The sequence below is a fragment of the Ascaphus truei genome, chromosome 5 (genome assembly GCF_040206685.1).
Source record: "Ascaphus truei isolate aAscTru1 chromosome 5, aAscTru1.hap1, whole genome shotgun sequence".
NCBI classification, from domain to species: Eukaryota; Metazoa; Chordata; class Amphibia; order Anura; family Ascaphidae; genus Ascaphus; species Ascaphus truei.
The window spans coordinates 11,905,918-11,926,190 of record NC_134487.1 but is presented as its reverse complement, the minus strand read 5'-3'; the positions used below and the strand labels follow the sequence as shown (position 1 = coordinate 11,926,190).

The following is a 20,273-nucleotide window of genomic DNA, read 5'->3' as shown; positions in this document are numbered from 1 at the left end:
AGTGTTGACCAATCTAGTTCTTTGAGCATTTCGCAGTGATGTGTGTTGTAGTTGCATTGGAGAACAAAACGACAAATTCAATTGTAGAGGGTGTCAAGTTTGCTAAGGTGGGTTTGAGGTGCCGAGCCATATAATATGTCTCCATAGTCAATAATTGGCATTAGCATCTGCTGTGCGATACGCTTTCTGACCAGGAGACTTAGGGAGGATTTGTTCCTGTAAAGTACCCCTAGTTTGGCATAGGTCTTGGTTGTCAGGGTATCAATGTGCATCCCGTATGTTAAGTGGGAGTCAAACCATAAGCCCAGGTATTTAAAACAAGTGACAGGTGTTAGGGTGGTGTTAGCGTTGGTTCTAATCAGGAGCTCAGTCACTGGAAGTTTTACAAATTTAGTCTTGGTCCCAAATACCATTGTTACAGTCTTGTCAGTGTTTAAAAACAGTTTGTTTTGAGAAATCCAGTTTTCGAGTCTCAAAAAGTCAGACTGAAGTATGTGTTGAAGGTCAGAGAGGCTATGGCTGTGTGCATATAGGATTGTGTCATCTGCATACATGTGTATTGAGGCTTCCTTACAAGCTGTGGGAAGATCATTAATGAACACTGAGAAGAGTAGGGGCCCAGAACAGAGCCTTGCGGGACACCACAGGTGACATCCAGGGGTTGGAGTTAGAGTTAGAGCCAGAGATGGACACATGTTGGGATCTTCCTGATAGGTAGGACTGAAACCAGTTTAAAGCATGCTTCCCTATTCCAGAGCTCTGGAGTTTGTTAAGCAGGATAGCATGATCAACTGTGTCAAAAGCCTTTGCAAAATCTAGGAATACTGCACCACACTGGATTTCATTGCAAACTTTTAGCAGGGTAGTTACGGTGGAGTGTTTAGGGCGAGAGCCAGATTGGAATTGGCTAGGGAAATTTGTCTTGGTGTAGTAGTCGCTTAATTGGGATTGGACACATTCCCTTGTCTTGATGTTGTCTTCCCTTGGAGTAAATAAACCAGTGTTACTCCCAATCAGCGAACAGTTTTCAAATATGTTGCTACAGCTGAAGTTTTAAATTAAGAAGCCCACAACAAACTTGGGTAGAAAGCTGTGACAAGCAAAGAATTAGCAGCAATTGGCCTTAGCAGAACTGAGAGATTTTCAGAAGAAACTCGGGCATTGTTCTTCTTCTGTAGAAAGACGGTTTAACGCGCATTCTCATTCTGCATGTTTAGACTTCTCTTGAATCTCTACCATCAGATTTCTTGCTGACCTTCATTAAACTTTCTGTTCTGATTTCAAATGTCAGCTGTGTAATCACTTCTCCTTGGTGCTACACACAGGGAATGCAACGTAATTGAATAAGAAATAAATTAGACTTAACATAAATAGTGAGTATAAGCACGACCTCCTGTTTGATGAGAGACACCGGAAATCAAGGTAACATTTTTATCCTTTTTCATTTTTGGGGATTTCTCCTTACGCAATAAATCATCGGTTAGCAAAACAATTATTTCTAATGTAGGAGATAGATGGGTTTTTTTTTCCGATTACCTCTCACAATTTTAATGTCATGCCCATTGTCATCCCACGGCCAGTCACTACCATGGTACATTCAATGTTAAAGGATCATACTGCTGACAATCCAGGAATGTGGTTTATATGATGCAATGCAACAAATGTAATCAAGGATGCTACTGTACATTGGGGAAACCAGCCAAACACTTCCAAAGCAGAATGAATATGCACAGACACTCAATACTACACCATGAAGAAGGAAGATACTGCTCACCAGTGGGACATCATTTCTCACTACCAGATCATTCCATAAATGATTTAAAATCAAAATCCTCAATGGAATGTTCAAACGCACCCAAGAACGGAAAACATTTGAACTCAGAATGATAAGACTCTTTGACACCATAACAAGAGGACTTAATGTGGATATGGGGTTTCTCATAAACTATCATAATTTGTTGTAATGGTCTGCCCTGCCTCCCTGCCAATGTTCCATCCAAAACCTTCCCCCGCCATCCCCCCAGCATCCCATTCCCCCTCGTGATGCTGGTGATATACAGCCCCCCCCATCCCTTATTCTCACCTTCCTTGTCACCGTTTTATTACCCTTCCAGTGTCTTCAAACATCCCTTTCTCACCCCTCCTCATCTACATCTCTTTGATTTATTTTCCTTTTCCCACCTTTATTTTCCTTTTTTTTTCCTTTCTAATCTTGTTAATGACATAGAATCCTTTGTAAATCAATATTGCTGACCTGAGGATGACAGGAGAACTCTTGAAAGCTTGTCTTACGACATCAATTTTAAGTCCAAATAAAAAAGTATCACCTAATACTGAAGTACTCATTTATTCTGCTATATATATATATATATGTATATATATATATATGTAACGGTATTTCTGGCCCGGCCTGACCCACCCAATCTCACATTGGCCCCTGTGGTCTAACCGGTCCCCATTACAGTGTGGTAGTGTCTGGTGGTGCACCTGTTGGCAACAGGACTCCTGAGTCTCCCGCATGATGGTATGTGGGGAGGACCCGTCCAGACAGGCAGCTGAGGTAGTGTGCTGAGTCCTACCTAGTTCCAGTGCAGCGCCTCCACCTCATCAGGGTCCCTTCGGTCACTTGGGGATGGTCCTGGTGAGGAACTCCTCGGTGGTGCAGCCCCCTGTGCAATCACTTGACTCTTACACACGAGGGTTTCTGTGATCAGCTTCATCTTTATTGATACGGTGGGCTAGCTGCCCTCCACAATGGGGTGTCTCTAGCCCATCATGGTGCCCGTGCTTCCCTTTAAAAGGTATGTCACCTTGATCAGGGATTCCCTATCCCAGCCGGGATATCTTTATTCTGCGCCAGGTCCCTGGACACAGACTCCTACTGCAGCTAGTAGAACATAACTGTCTTGACTACTTGAACTTGAACTTGACAGAACTGCTCAGAACTCAGGTCTCAGATAGAACTCCTGCCAGAACTCAGATAGAACTAACTTTTAGACACAGTGCTGTGCCTTATGTACACTCTGGAACTGACACACATCTGACATCACTAACCATGGAGTCAGAGCATGTGACCACTCCCATCCATACACAGGGCACCCCACCAGGGTGTGAGGGCAAACCTCCATAATTACTGCTGGCATGCCCACAACTTACCAGGCCTTACTGTCAGCAGGAGAGATGACTGTAGCCATTTTACATGACCGCTACATACATATATATATATATATATATATATATATATATATATATATATATATGTAGAGGTATCAGTACCGTGTTAGAGCCGAGCTTCAATAATCAAAAAATAAATAGAAGTTACCTTTCTGTGGCTAACGAAATGCTTTTATTTGTGCGAACTTTCGAGATACACTGATCTCTTCTTCCGGCGATGTTACAATTATATATCCCCTGTACACACATACTGTACATCTAGAAACACAAATAGGGGAGTAGGTGGAAAGAAAGGCTATTTAGGATAACTAGTTTATTGATGCTTTCAGTTAGCAACTAGCAGAAGTTTTTGCTTAATTGCGGCAGTATTAGCATCTGACGCACACGCGATTCATAGGCCACACCGACTGACATCGACTCTTTGCCACCTTCAGAGAATCCGCCTTGAGCAGAATTCCTATTTTGGATCCCACCCAACGCCAACTTGTTTGTTATTTTCTCTTTGCCGACGTTCCTTCTGGAGTTTCTGTTTGAACATCTTGAACAGCTGTACCTCCTGAAAAGTGCCTTTTGTTGCATGAATAATTTGCTAATGTAAAGAGGCAGCTCTTGGCAGCTTCCCGGTACTAGCCTCAGTGAGCATTAAAGATGGGAATTCACGCAGTGAGCAGGTTACGTATGGCTCCCTTCTCTACTAACATAGCTATAAAATCACTGCTCACTTCCCCTCATCTTTCAGCATTCATCATACACCTAGCAACGGAAGAGAGAGGAAAAATATGTAGTCCATCTTGTCAGCCCATTTGTGCTACTCATTTTCAAAGCTTCTTTTCCTGGCTACCATATTGTTTTTTCTTATGAATGGTTTCTTGTGTCTACTTTAACTCTTTCTTGAGATCTGTTTTTGGTTAGCAATTTCATTTCCATAGTACACTGAGATCAGGTGACCAATCCCCGTAGTCCCATAGGCCACTGGTGCTGAACCCCAGTCCTCAAGCCACCCAACAGGTCAGGTTCTCAGGATATACTTGCTTCACACAGGTGGCTCAATCAGTCCCTGCTTCAGCACAGAAATCTTAATTGGAGGCTCAGTCTGTGCTGAAGCAGGGATATCCTGAAACCTGACCTGTTGGGGGGGTGGGGAGGTGGCTTGAGGACCTCTGCCGTAGGCTACTAAGATTGGTAAGCCTAAAGTAAACAAGGGACATAACATAATAGACATGGTAGAGAATGAGGTATTGATACATTTCTGCGGCTCGGCATGGGTATTCTTCCTAGATGTCGTTTGTGTAACTTTAGTTACATCCAGACAGGTACTCCAAATCAACACAGGCAATATTCCAAAGGGAGGGAGGGGAAATCCACATATACAAGGAGATAAGCAAAAATAGTGTAATATTACAAATGTTACAGTTTGTACATCTATGAAGAGAACGTGATCCATTGCAAAGTAGGAGAGCTTGATTTGTCCAGGGCTGATATGGTTCCATGACTCTGCAGTGACTAAACCAAACAAAGCGGTGTGCCCAATCTTTGCCATTCGGTCTACATGATTTTCTCTTGTTTTTGTGCAGTGATTTTGTTAGATGTAATTTAGTTTTAAAGGCTTTCACTCCAAAGCCAATGTGTCCCAGATGTGTCCTCCTGACATGTATTGTACCCTTGCAACACGCATCGAGGAAGAACTAAAAACAACCTTTACTATTGTTGACTAATTCCTCCAGAGATGAACCCTGTCCTTTATGTGAAGTATAATAATAGTTTCCTACACTGATCAGTTTCAGTACATTATATAAAATAGCCACACCGTGTCCAGGTTCCATGGAGGCAAAAAACAACACACAAACCCCATTGCTACCTGATAGCCATTGCTGGCCCCTCTGGCAACAGTGGGGTTAATAGTTACTAACATTGACTAATACTAGTTATAAAATAAAAGACATACACCATTCTGTTTTAATGTAAATTGTATCAAGCATGTATGTGACATGACACACGTGTAACGTCATGTGAGACGAGGAACTGTGGGGCACTTGCATCAAGTGCCGGTACAGGTTCAAATCAATGGGCGTTAACGCCAGAGCGGGTCCATAACCCGTGATGGCACTCAATACACGTATCCCTATACTGTATGTCATTTGTAACAAGTCATATACCGACCTCTATAAACACCACACACATTTCATTAAGGTTTGTACTACTTTTTAGCACTACGATCTGGACGTAAACAAAATGACATACATACTGTTATTACAGTGACCCCAATGAGTTCGAGGGACCTCTCAACTCCAATATTTTCTCCCTCTCTCCAAAGTATTCGTATGACGGGATGGAGATTGATAGCCTGCCAGTGGAGCTGACTGTGGTGTGGAATGGAGATTTCAGCATCGACAACCCAGCTCTGAGCAAAGGTAAAGGGGAATGTTAAAGCTCGGTGATAAAGGCGGCTAACTTAGCAGTAGAAGGTATCCTGTGGTCAAAGGCCTGGCCTTTTTTATACACATTTATCTTCTCTTGTACCTTCACGCTGATTATCGACTGGCTGCACAGTAAAACCTTTTCATGTCACTTATTTTCTGCCGCTTCTGTTTGCCCTGGTACTCACCTTCCAAACACTTCATTGTTGTCTTTTATAAGATATATATTTTTCCAAGAACGAAGAAATATATCTGACACTGTAAATGTTTCCATTGCTCAGGCTTACAGTATCAGAATAATGTAACGGTATATAGGCATGCATGGGTTTGTGGGACTCTTTGTACATGTGTGTGGGGACATCTTCGCTGCTATTGGGTTCTATTTTCACCCTTTGCCATTGCTCGCAGGGAAGGTATAAAGGTTGGGGTGGGCAACTCCAATCCTCAAGGGCCACCAAGAGATCAAGATTTAAGGATATCCCTGCTTCAGCATAGGTGGCTCAGTTGTTGATGGCCCTTGAGGGCTTGAGCTGCCCACCCCATGTCTTTGATTGAACCACTGATTGAGTCATCTGTGCTGAAGTAGGGATATCCTTAAAACCTTGCCTGTTGGTGGCCCTTGAGGACTGGAGTTGCTTACCCGTGTATTAGGGCATCAACTGCAGAAGGATCAGTATGATTGACTATGTTAACTTCTTGCCTCTCCTATGTTTGCAGTTCATCTGTACAAGTGTGCAGCTAAGAGGCCAAGCTGTGGGCTGTGCCTGAAGGCTGATCCAGACTTTGAGTGCGGTTGGTGTGCAGGGGAAGGCAAGTGTACACTGAAACAGCATTGCTTACCTCCAGAGAACCCCTGGCTGGAGCTTTCACGGACACATGGAAAATGCACAAACCCCAGAATAACACAGGTGAGTAAGTCAATGCTCTTATTAATTCTACAGACAACACTGGAAGTGCACCAGCTCCATACTAACACTGTACAGGTTAAGGGACCACTGTGTGGAAACTTCATTTGACTTTAATGAGTTTCCATGCGATAGTGCTCCGATCTGCACTACCGCATTTAAGTGAATAACCCCCTTATTGAGGTAATAGTTCTCATTTACTTTATACGCAGCATATATTTGACTTGTTCTTTTAGATCTGTATCTAATTATACTTGTCCCCGCCCACTTGTATTGTCGTAGGTAGTTAACAATCCTGAAGAAGCAGTAAGACTGTACGAGCATGTTCTGGCCAACGTGCACGGAGCTTGGTTACAGGGTCAGTGTGCAGTTGCCTCACGGTTTTTTTGTACTTGTATGAAGCAGCATTGCTTCCCTTTTCAGGAACTACTGGGTCACAGTCTCAGAATTTTCCACCTTTAATATTGGTGTTTTTTGGTAGAGATGGGCACATTTTGGTGGCGGATTTGGATCCGCTTCTGATCGGCCAATTCCTTTGGTCTGCGGATTTCAGTACATCACACTCAAAAGTGGCGAGTCGCCTTTTGCGGATTTTCTTTGTAACACTGACAAACCCATCCTCGGTTTCCGCAATCTGCTGACGGATTTTGAGAATCCAAGATTGGATTCTTAATATCCGTCAATATATTGAGGAATCCACAGATGAGTTCTTAAAATCTGCCAGCGGATTGTATCCTATGGCGGTTTTGGATGAATCTGCGCTGAAACTACAACAATCCGCCAGCGGATTTTACACGGAGCAACAGATTTTGAATGGCAAATTCGGAAAAATCCGGGAAACGTATTTGGACAGACTCGCCCGTTTCTAGTTTTTAGGGGTTCATATTTTTATTGACCCCTGACAGACAAACTGCACAAACGCTTATACTTGCGAGTCTGGGCATCTTTAATCTTTTTTGTAAAATGCCACTTCTATTCTAAGGCAAAGAAAAAACCTGTCCTGCGCTTCAGCCACACATTCACCTATCTCCTAAACTCCCAAGATGATCCTAATAGCAGTCTAAATTTATTGTGTACCTTTGATTGTTTGGGTTACATATAGTTAATTATGTTTTACCCACACTTAGGGATTAGAGACTGCTGGTTCAAAGTAAGGGTCAGAGGGATTAAGAGGTTGTTTCTCCCAATGTTGCAAGTATCCTTTTAAAATACCTTCATGTTTAAAGATTAGCCTTTTTAAATATATTAGTCTATGGGTAGTATTTACCTTTCATGTTCATTAACAGGCTAACTCTTGAATGATATACTATGCCTATACATAGCATTGTGTTAAATATATTTTTCCATGAAGGGGTTAACCACCATTATCACCCGTTTTCGCGGGCTTTTTTTAGCTATAAATGTTCAGGTATCACCACATCTCCTCACTCCAAGACGAAGCCCTATTCCTAAGGGTGAAACGCGTAGAGGAGGAGATCGTGGTGTAGCCCCATTATGAATCTGTGCCAATAAAGTTTTTTGTATCATCCGGGACCTTGAGCAATTCTGTCATGCGCAGTAGCGCCTTTACCAAACACAAACTTATCTATTCTAAGGCACTTTAACACATGCCCACTGCAGACTCTATATTGATTTTCATTGTCAAAGTCCATGTTTCTGAAAATTAGCACTTTAAAATGGAAAATAAATATATAATTTAAACAAGCTGACACATGTGCTTACAGATTTGGGGACCCCTGCCTCATCTTTATATAGTTCTAACCCTTATCTCCAACCACCGATGGGGAAACCATAGTGTATCTCTCCAGTACAGAGCTGAAAGAGCATGTGGTAAACAGTCAACATATAGTCTGACTTGTGACAAAGGGTCTGTGTGTTGAGGTTGATTTCAGTTATATTTTCCTTAATGATAAATTCTTTTGAATGTTCAGTTCCTTGGGAGTTGATATACTGGTGATGTTACCACTTGGATGCGTTTTACTCTAGATCCTCCAGTAACATTACCGAGTAACAGAGAGAAGGTCCTCCATTCCTGAAGCATGTTCCTATATTTCTCATGCCACACGTAGAACATCTGATGCTTTCCACAACATTGCAATCCTATTCATTCCTACACACCACGCCTGCCTTCCTACCACACAAAGCAGTGCCATTGTGTCTCAGGAAAGATCCTGATTGCCGGGAATATTTGTGAGCAGATCTTCAAGTGGTGTGTCTTCTTCTCTAGCCCATTCGTATGGCAGTAATCTCAAGCAGATAAAGATATATTGCAGTTAATGGCACTGTATGTAGGTAATAATTGACGCCTCTTACCGGATGCTTTCTCCAAGAAATAAGTACTGTTAGAGGGACTGGAAGTTGTTCACTGGTGGCGGCAATTACTTTTCTGCTCTATGAGATACCAAGCCCATAAAATTGCCCCAATACAACATACTTTTTAGGAATGAGTAGCAGACCTGTAACATTATACTACGGTGAGCAGTGTGTGTAGATTGGGATAGGTTGTTATGCCTCAATGTATTTAGTGCATTTATTGTCATACGCAGGCATATCTGCTTTGTATTTTTCATTAGCTCAATTAACGTATAGACAAACAATTAAGATTAAATTCCTGTTTCTCTTTCCTATATGCTCTAGTAAACATGGTAATTTACTCTTACAGTACACACAACACTGTACCCATGTCCAGTTAGTCACTAACTTATACACTAACTTATACACACTCTCTAATGAGTACCAGAGAGATAAAAATTACTCAACATACTTTGTCACATTTCGGCATTCTGATTGTACAAGAGTACGTTTACGTCTTACGTCTGCTTACCTGCTGACGGTGTAGTCATCAGTGAGTGTTATAGTGTAAATCAGGGGCTGTTTTAAAGGGGTTATGATAGCCATAATGGTCCACTCCCGAAAATGATATTGGGTCTTGGTACGGGCTAATCATTAATCAACAATGCAGACTCTCTAGAACAGCCGTTCACATCATGTAGTTACAGCAGGGAAGAGGTCACCTTAATCCAGGTGTCCATAGGAACACTTATTTTCTAGTCAAAATTCTTCTGTCCTTAACTGCAAGTCTTAAATACCCAGGGAGAGCATGACTTTGGTTTTCCTCTTTAGTTTGTGATCTGATTTACAGTATGTCTGGTATTTTCAGCTGTCCTCCAGCAGTCGTCTATAAATGGATTGGGAATCCTGCCTTGTTGTTCAGATTGCGCCGTTTGTGTAGTCTCTTCCATGAAGATGGAGTCTGCGGTTTGGGGATTTAGGTCCATATTGGCTAAGTGGTGCTAAGCCATAAGGCACCGTAAGGCATATTTACTACAGTTTTATGTCATAAGACACAATCCACTGTTTTATGGGCTATTTACTAGAGGTAGCAGGTCCGGATTGTGGAAATCTTAACCAGCCTCTGGACACCTCTGAACATCAGTTATCTGAACAAAAGGAATCCAGATTGGGACGAATCTGCATGCTAGACCGGAACCAAAAAGGAGCCTAAACCTTGTTTTCGTTTCCCGCTTGGCTCAGATCTTACAATATTTCCCTGTTTCTATAAAGCGGTCTCCTCCTTACCACTTCCGTGTTGGTGTCAGCCGGGGAAGGGAGCGTTAAAGTGTGTGGAGCTTGGCACCGAGGAAAAAGGGGGTTAGAGCTAGAAACAAAGAGGTTAGAGAGACACACAGAGGGGCAAAGATAGAATAACCTGAATTATATTTCATTTAAAAATTGTTTACATATTTTATTGAACAAAAAATCCAGGGTTGGACCCACACTCACAATTAAACATGTAAGTCAGTATAAAAGAAAAAACAGCATATATTCAAGAACAGAACAATAAAATAAGGGGAATTCATTCCCATGTGCTGCTTACGCATTGCCTCGGTTTAATATGTGTTCATCAGTGACACAGAACACACATTCATTTGGTTAAGTCTCCACATCCAGAGGAATACCAAGGCCTTGAGATTTTCTGTGTATAGCAATGTTCACGTGCAAGTGCTAACATCTTTTTTACATTTATATTGTATTAAACTGCTGTATTGGTGTAAGATCGTAACATTGTTACACAGACATCACACCCGCCCTCTGACCTGTCCCAGTGTCAGTGTGGTTACCTTGGGCTACTTATTATATTATTTTCATGTTAATTTAAATTACAATAGGTGAGCAGAGAGATATCAGTACATACCAGTCAATCAGTTTTAATTGCGCATAATAACAATACTCTACAGTACATACATAGAAAGCAAACACAGCAACTCATTACATGACAGTAGGATTTTTTTTTTAATCAAATTCACATTTTCCACATAATTCCAAATGTAATTTAAAAAAAATTGAGTAAAGTGCACATTTACTTGAAGAGGATTACAGCAAAACACTACTGAGTAAACATGGCATTTAATCCATCTTGACTCTATCACTCGTTGGATCCAATATGAAAGAGATGTATGCAGAGGTACACTAATGGAGACTGATTTGGGTGAAATTAAAACCTGGTTTTATTGAGCCTGTTCCTTTAATCTCTGCACAGCAAAACAAAATAAACAAACACCTACTCCACTTTGGAGACTAAATAGACAGTATATGCCCTAACTATCTGTGACTGGCTGGAAAGGCAAGTTCCCAGTTCAAAAACATATAAGATATTTATCAGGGAGCAATATATAAGAAAGTCTTATCTGACTGTGCTGTCCAGGGTCTCCGGTTTCTCCAGGCAAACCCCAGATTCAGGCATATCAGTCCTGCTGCTACCAGGAAGTCTCTTGTCAGCACACAACCCTAGTGTGTGCTTCAAGACTCTCTCCTCAGTCTTTGTTCTCCTTTTGTCAGCACAGTTGTGTGCTAAGGAGTGTCTCTTGGCAGTTTTCTATAGGATGCTTTTCTAGAGCTCTGATTAGCCAGGTGGAGGCTAGTTCATTGACTGGCTGCAATTACCAGCTCCCTGCTGGATTCCTCAGAGTATTTTAAGGCATATTTACTTAAACAGGGATAAGTCCCTGCTACAGGGTAGATCCTCGGAAGTCTGTTAAATACTTAACCATACCTTAACTTCACCTAACGTATGGCTAAGTGCTAACGGTGATCTTCAAAGTTTGCAGCCGTACCGACCCTTACGTTACTATAACGGACATTAGTGCTAATGATCTGCAGAAGATTCGTTCCCTCTATCAGCGTGTGTCCCCAGAGCTCCCGTATAGTTACCGCAGGGATTTAATGTTACGTTAGTTATGTCAGAGCTAAAGGTGGCGTTACTCACATCCAGTCCCTGATATAGGTCTGTTACAGGGTCCGGGTGAGTGTAAGACCACAGTGAGGTATGATTTCGTTATCATATTATTATTTACAGGGTTCTTTCCCTGTCCTGTCTTCTCTTTTATTAACTTTAATGAAACACCTATCAGGGTCAGGATGGGCGTAGCGTCACCTTTGGGTGAGACAGGCGTAATGCCGTGTTATTTGAAGCATAACGCGTGGCAGTGCTAACTTCACATGGCGTGACGCGGGTGCTTATGAGATCAGAAACGGCCACTGGTTTTGCATGTCGCTTTGAGGATCCCCGTTAAATGGAGGACATCTAATTAGGGGTAAATGAGGACTAATTGTGTAACTTTACATTAGTAGCCAAGATTTAATGGAGCTTTGAGTACCTGCCCCAATGTTTATCTTCCATTGACGCCCGGTTCCTTCCTTATCGTATTCCTGTAAGCACATACTATACTGTAGTTATGCTACTTTAATGTCTTTTGATAATGAGCACTGATCACTATACACTGTCACTGTTTGATAAGTGCTCTGAGTGTCCTGTTCTGAAGCCACTTTGTACAACCGTACCATATATCAGGGGTGCAAAACTCCAGTCCTCAAGCCCCCCCCCCCAACAGGTCAGATTTTGAGGATATCCCAGCTTCAGCACGGGTGGCTTGTTCAGTCCCTGCTTCAGCACTGCTTCAGCACTTTGAAGAAGACTGAGCCTCTGATTGAGCCACCTATGCTGAAGCAGGGATATCCTGAAGACCTGACCTGTTGGGGCGGGGGGCGGAGGGTGGTTGAGGACAGGAGTTGCTCACCCCGGCCACATGCCAGTCGCCTAATAATCAGAGCACTGAATTCTTGGTGCCGGGAGTATTCTGTTAATATGCGAGTGTTCGACTTTCACTGACAATTAGTAAAATGAATGACAATTAATTCCCCTATTAGAGTTAATTTGACATAATAGCGCACCATTAATTATCTGCTACAAAACATTCAGTGCCGGCAGAAACAAATGCTGCACAATGGGATGAACTGGGACAATTCGGTATGTTTTATATCCCAAAAAGTTCCATGTAACTAAAGTCACATTCAGAAGGACGAGGCTCGAATTAAATTCATTTATTGAATAATATATAATTTTGGAAGAGCCGTCTCTTTGCCCATTAATTGGTATTAATTATTTAACTGTAAGTTATATGCTGCATTTTCAGCAAACCCGAAAGTTATCAGCATGGAAATCTCTCTTAATTAAACAGTGCACTTTGAATTGGCCTTTATACAGGCATGCCATGAAAGTACAGTGTTGGAGGGGCCACGCCGGTTATTTTCAGGTGTAAGTACCTTAAAGCTGCAGATCAAGCAATGTCCTACATGTGTTTTTTTTTTTTTAAATAAACAGTTCTGTACTATGTGAAAACACTTGTAGCATTTAAATAAAAAACTCTGAATGAGATTTTGAATGTATTATAATGTTGTAGACGGACGTTCACAGAGGTACACAATTAGGAGGCTTTATAATGTGAAATTATAATAGGTTTTATTGTGCCTTTTCCTTTTCATCAGGAAATTATCCAAACACAGGGGGGGAACAAAGCTTCCATTCACTTGGGAGTATTTCTAGTGAAATCCTATGCAATTAGTTCACATCTCCATTAGTTAAGCATTTCTCCCAACCCCAAACACATAGCATGAAAATAAGCAGATATAAGCAGTCTCTTAATAATGAAAGTCTTATCTGTTAGCTTCTGTAGAGTAAGCTTCTCTGCTCTCCTGGAACCGCACCCGTGCGTGCACAGAAAATATCAGCATCCGGGTTTAGAAGTCTTGTTTGGTGTCTTGCAATTAGCTATGCTGGGCAGAGCTCAAGACATGTGCTGTCTCCAAAGGTCAGCTCTCAGTCAGAGCTAAGGAGTCACTTCCTGTCTCAAAGGCAGGCTTTTGTAAGCAATCTAATCAGGCAGGTGATGTTTAGTAATTAACTACCACACTGCTAGATTAAAGGCACATTACTGAACAGGGATAAGTCCTCTGTTACATACCTCCCCTGTTTGTGAGAAGCTCGGGCTTACCACGGCAAAAGCTCATCCTTCCACTCTCATTCTAGATATCTCTGTGACTTGAATGAGAGTGGATGGAGGAAGAGAACCCTCTGTCCCGCTGGGATTGGAGCCCTTTCTCCAGTTTATTTTTGTCTCTTCCCGAAGATGCTTGAGATCAGCACTCCTCAGTCGCTCGAGGAGGACTTTTTCCATGTAAAGTATTTTTATCGCGTGCGCGGTCTTGATATTTCTGTTGCGTCGGGCACTGCTCTTTTTGTAGACAAAGTGTATGGCAACAGTTGTAGAGCAGTTAGGACTAACCCTTAGAGTTTTCTGCTCTTGAAGTGGTCGTTCTGCAGCTTCTCCACACCACGGAGTCGCCAGTTCAGCTTCTTCAGCTAAGGATTCTTCTGGCTTTGATTCTGCACTCCTACCTCTGTTTGTTGCCTGTTGGGCAGCTGTAGGTTTGGCTAGTGCTTTCTTTGGTGGCTCAAACTTCGTAATTTTGTTTTGAAGTTGCGTGGAGTCCCCAACTCTCACTGTACCCTTGTCCTTACGGGCATTAGTTACTGTGGGATACTGGTGCTTGGGCAGAGCCAATACCTTTTTCCGTATTGGAGGAATCTGTTTCAGAGTCTCCTTCATATTCTGGAGCTCTGTAATTTTTGTCGTCAAGGTTGCCGCTGCGTCTGTTTTCTCCTTGGTGTACTGACTCAAGGGAATGGAACAGTCTCTCTGTCTCTCCAGCTCTTGCTCCAGTTTCTGAGCCTTCTCACACTCCCTCTCATACAGAGTCACCTAGTATTGATGCTCCGCTTCCAACGATGCTCTGAAGACATGCAGCGTGGCCTTTAGCTCCTCATTCTGCTCTGTGGGGACGTATTGGGTATTCAGACGTTCCTGCAGCGCTTGTACCTCTTTAGCAGCCTGCAGTTTTTCTTCCTGTAGCGTTTGCTGCTTCTCCTCAGCATACTGGAGGTATGTACGCAGACCTTGCAGTTGGTTCTGCAGTCGGTGCTCTGCGTCAAACTTTTCCTTGACTTCTTCTGTTAACTGAAAATTTTCTTCTTTCAGTTTTAAGTTTTCTCTTTTTAATCTTGAATTTTCTCCTTTTTCAGTCTCTGTATTCTTCAGGGCCTCTTTGCAGTCCTCCTTCCATTTACGCACATCTGCTTTGAGAATGACAATCTCCTGGCGTGAGACTTCCTTCTCTAGGTTGAGGGTCTGAAGCTCCTTCTGAGAGACTTTGAGATCTGTTTCAAGATTACCAATAGTTTGTTTAGCAATGTCCAGCTCCTCAGTGAGACTGTGTAGTTCCTTTCTGGAAATTTCCAGGTCTGTGCGGCAGCTGTTGGTCTCATGATGTGAGGCATCCAGGGCTCTGCGGAGTGTCTGAACCTCTTTCTGAGATACGTCCACCTCTATCCGTACACTGTTGACCTCCTGTTGTGAGGCATTCAACTCTATGCGAAGAGTGTGAACCTCTTGCTGGAAGACTGTCATCTGCTTCAGTGCCTCCTCATACTTCCGCTTTAGCGTAGCCACCATTTTATCAGATTGGCTCTGCTTTTCCTCCATGGCGGAAATAGTATCCTTTGCAGTATCTAGCTCAGTCTTGAGATCCCCCAATTCGGTCTTGGCCGCAGAGTAAATTGCGAGCACAGTCTTCTGTAGCTCAGCATTATTTTTTCTCTCCCTTTCCAATTCTTCACAGAGTAGATCACAGTCATGCCTGGCAGCTTGCAGTGCATCTTCAGGGCTGGTCAAGGGATCGTCACTCACTGGCTCCGACTCCACTTCCCTGGGATGGTTGGCCGAGAGTTCCTCACTGTTGGCACCGGACAGACACTTCTTTGGGGTACACAACTTCTGTCTTGGGCCCTCTGGATATTCGGTTACCCGCGGGACGAATTCTCCATTTTCTCTAGGCTGCAGGGCAACTCTTTCCCCCTTTTCCTCCACAGGATCTGCGGACGTGTCTGTTCCTTCCACGGTAAGTGAAGAACTGCTTTTCTTTTTCCGCCTTTTTGATTTGGATGACACCGTCCCTTCAGGGATATTGGGGTCTCCATTTTCATTTGAAATTTTAGCAGCTTCATTATATACGCCAGGCTTTTCTTGCAGTTGCCTTAGCAGACAGAAATATTCGGTGATCCACTGCTCCCGCTCTGTCTCCTGCTGATCATATTCGTCATCAAAGGGAGCGGTCTTTTCTGTTCGTGCCGAGTTCAGGCACCCCCACCATTCTTGGGGTGTTTTGTGGGTGTGACTCGGTTCGGGTTCCATGATGTCTTTCTCTTTATTGGACTGGAAGGGCCACTCTTCAGTGGGGTAGGGTTCATTACAGGAACGCTGCATCTTGTCCTCCATTTTTAGGCTATCAGGTGTAATTTTCTTCCTGACCTCAAGAGGCGCTATTGCAGCTGTTGCCACTGTATTTGCTAGAACCCCCAATTATGGTAGTCCTACAGATGGGCATATTTTGCTTGTAGAGGTCGTAGCTCTCACAGGCATCTCTGTAGACTTTTCATTCTTGGGTAATTTTTTTTTTCAATATCAGCAGTTCTGTGCATGCATTTTCTTTTATCAGGTATACAAGATGTGCAGTTGCTAGGTAAAAAAGTCTATTTGCTATACACCATTTATTTGCTAGGTGAAATTCCTCCGCTTCAGCAACAGAATTTGGTTTTCTGCCTGAGTTCAGTAATTTTCAGTCTCATCTTTGGGTATTATTGCATTCACACTTCACACTTTGGGTGTCTATTTTGCTCCCAAGATAATAGGCATACTTTTTTACTTGCAGAAAAAAAAACATTCTTTGCAGTGGACTCAACACTCAGCAATTGGCTTTGAAAAACCTTTTCCTTTATAGGGCAATTTTACACTCAGCATTTGTTTGCTAAAAATTCCCCTGCTTCAGCACAGTCTTGTATCAATTTTCACACTTTTCTGCATATACTCCATTCACAGCTGGTAGCCCTAAGCGGTGTGGCAGCCTTTATTTGCAAAATCAGTACCACTCGTGGGTCACCATCTGTATTCACTGCTTCAGCGAAACTTTTGAAAACAACAAACACCTTCACTTCTTGAACCCTGACTATGGCTGGAAGGCAAAACCCCTATTTCAATGACCATATTACGCTTTGTGATAGTCAAATAAAGTTTTAGCTGCTTCAGCAGTCTCTCTCCCCTTGGGATTGGGGCAAAGAGTCCATCTGTGGTTTTGTAAGTTTCAATGCAGTGTAAGTTTCAGTGGTGTGTCCCTTTAACTCTGATATCTGCTGCATGAGGATTGTAGGCAAAAAGCATAAAAAAAAAAATTCACATAAAAATCTCCGGTCCTTTTTAACTACAAGGACACCTCTTGTCCCACCTCGGACACCATATGTAGACGGACGTTCACAGAGGTACACAATTAGGAGGCTTTATAATGTGAAATTATAATAGGTTTTATTGTGCCTTTTCCTTTTCATCAGGAAATTATCCAAACACAGGGGGGGAACAAAGCTTCCATTCACTTGGGAGTATTTTTCGTGAAATCCTATGCAATTAGTTCACATCTCCATTAGTTAAGCATTTCTCCCAACCCCAAACACATAGCATGAAAATAAGCAGATATAAGCAGTCTCTTAATAATTAAAGTCTTATCTGTTAGCTTCTGTAGAGTAAGCTTCTCTGCTCTACTGGAACCGCACCCGTGCGTGCACAGAAAATATCAGCATCCAGGTTTAGAAGTCTTGTTTGGTGTCTTGCAATCAGCTATGCTGGGCAGAGCTCAAGACATGTGCTGTCTCCAAAGGTCAGCTCTCAGTCAGAGCTAAGGAGTCACTTCCTGTCTCAAAGGCAGGCTTTTGTAAGCAATCTAATCAGGCAGGTGGTGATTAGTAATTAACTACCACACTGCTAGATTAAAGGCACATTACTGAACAGGGATAAGTCCCCTTGTTACAAATGTAACAAGCTTTTTTTGTTTCTATAGCAACCATTTACAAGTCACATCCCCTTCCTCTTCTGAAACAGCCTCTGGTACACCCCTTTTGAGCCCTGCCCTCTCTCTAGCACTGCACCAATTGTATCTAGTGACTTCCTGCTCACATGATCTTCCCCACAGAAATTTGCTTCTTGGGTCCTCTTCTGCTGTGAACCCCTAGGCCAAATCTTCGCCGAGCGATCAGCAACTTAGCTAATTACTTATCATTGTGTGGATTGTATTGAGGCACATATTAAAGGGGAAAAAGAAATAAATAATATTTTAAAAAAACGGCAGCTTGGAGCCTATTGATATGTGTGTGTGTGTGTGTGTGTGTGTGTGTGTGTGTGTGTGTGTGTGTGTGTGTGTGTGTGTGTGTGTGTGTGTGTGTGTGTGTGTGTGTGTGTGTGTGTGTGTGTGTGTGTGTGTGTGTGTGTGTGTGTGTGTGTCTGTCATTACGTTGGGTTCATCTCTTTTCCAGAAGTGGAAAAGTGCGGTCATTTTATACAGCAATTAACATATCAGTTATGACAGCTTTACATTCTCTGGGGTTTATTCATTAAACTGAATAGTGCCAATAGGTGGACGATAGCACGATAAACGCATTGAAGTCCATGGGAGTTTCCGTGTGATTGCGCCCCGATCGGCACTACTGGAGCTTAATGAATAACCCCCTAAACGCTCACCCGCTGGGAGACTCTCCCCATTCCCAGGCGGATTCCGTGTGCTCAAGAACCAAAAGCCTCCAGGAAGCTTCCGTACATGTCTTATTCGCTTTATTGGTTGATTTATTTACATCACAGAATTTCATACCTGCAAGAGCTTCTTAGGCTTCGTCCCGGTGGCCGCGGCTGTGGGCGCTACAGCATGCGTGGTGCACACAAGGCACAGCCCTCTATGGGGCAGGCCCCAGTCGGCGTGAGCGCGCGAGCACACAAGGCGCGATAGGTGACCACCTTTGCCAAAAGACAAGATTTGGGCTTTTGGCGCGGCGGCCGAGCATTTGCCAGGTCACGGCGGCGGTTCAGCCAATGAGGGCAAACCAGCCGCGTGATGTCATGGCCTCACCCCTGCCTCCTCCCCCCCCCCCTGTCGCAATCTCCTGCTCTTCACCACAGACCACAGGTCGCAGCTCACACAGGTGCCCGCGCTGCCAGCCGCTCCGACGAGCGCGTGCACGCAGTGACTGTGGCCGTAGCCGTATGCTTCTCTCTGGAAGTCTGCATCCTGATATGGAAACACAGGCCCACGGCGTGTGGCTGCCTCTGGAATATAACTTACACATGCTGAATGCATTGGTGTTACAGTCTATCATACTCCCAATACATGACAGAGAAAGTCACAGCAAATGTTAAACACATCTTACAGTGTGTGACATTCTGTAGCTGTTCTGTACCGAAGGCAACCCAGCTAGCAGGAGATTTCCCATATCTTTATTATGCTGATTTTCTATGTAAAGATGAACATGGTAAAGTAATATGGGCACCATCAACCTCTCTCCTATTAGATACACTGCAGAGATTAAAATATTAGGGTACAACGGTTTAAAGTAACTTGCTTAGGCTCGCTCCTGCTTCAGCTAGTGGGAACTTAACCATAACATTTTCTCCTATGCACCTTAGGCGTTGGTTTGTACTTACTATTACACCCATGAAGAATTCCTATTTAGAATGCATAGCAATTGCAGCAACATAATGTATGAATATAATGTATTTGTGTTTACATATAAGTATATATATATATATGACTGGATACAACGTTGACAGACGGATTTCATTCTTGTACCTTCTCTCTGTTTCAGATAATTCCTATGACCGGACCCCGAGAAGGAGGGACAAAAGTGACAATTCGGGGAGAAAATTTGGGTTTGGAGTTTTGGGAAATAGAAAATGATGTCACGGTGGCAAAAGTCAAGTGTACTCCTCTGGTGGAGGAATATATTCCTGCAGAGCAGTAAGTTGATGTCCTTGAACATGCACGTATATTTTAATAATGCAGAGAGTAGCTAACGTAATCATTGTTGGACAAAAATGTTCTCTTTCCAACTTTACGGGTGAAGACCTGTGAGATCGTCCACCTCATGTTGCAAACCCAGTGCTACAATGATCATTCTGTAATGCATTAATAATAATAACTTTACGTTTATAGCGCTTTTCTCCTAATGGGACTGTTGTGGGGACAAGGCAACGACACGTGGGTGATCTGAATAGGCTCATTTATTCTGCCACAAAAATATGGAACACAAAATAACAGAGCTTTAACTTCAGCATAGCTAAACCACAATAAGTCCTGAGCAGGGATTTGCCCTTTTCCCAGCAAGGTCGGTTCAAGTCCAGGATAGAAACGCAGATCAGGGATCAGTTTCCCAAAGACACAGACCTTGAGTCAAGCTGCTTTCCTTCCAGAGTTCCAGGGCGTGTCTCCCTGATCCAGACTGACCCAGGCACAAGTCAGAGCTCTGGGTTCATAAAGCCTCTTAACGAGGCAGCTGGGACCTGGTTAATTA

The 20,273-nt window shown here is 43.0% G+C and overlaps 1 protein-coding gene across 1 annotated transcript in view; it reads left to right on the top strand.

Moving 5' to 3' along the window:
- Positions 1-20,273, top strand: part of PLXNA4 (plexin A4) — a 796,616-nt gene that overhangs the window by 588,462 nt on the left and 187,881 nt on the right. The window contains exons 11-13 of the mRNA XM_075599345.1: positions 5,489-5,585; positions 6,309-6,499; positions 19,569-19,720. Coding sequence (XP_075455460.1) covers positions 5,489-5,585; positions 6,309-6,499; positions 19,569-19,720 — 440 coding nt within the window. The remainder of the gene's footprint in view (positions 1-5,488; positions 5,586-6,308; positions 6,500-19,568; positions 19,721-20,273) is intronic.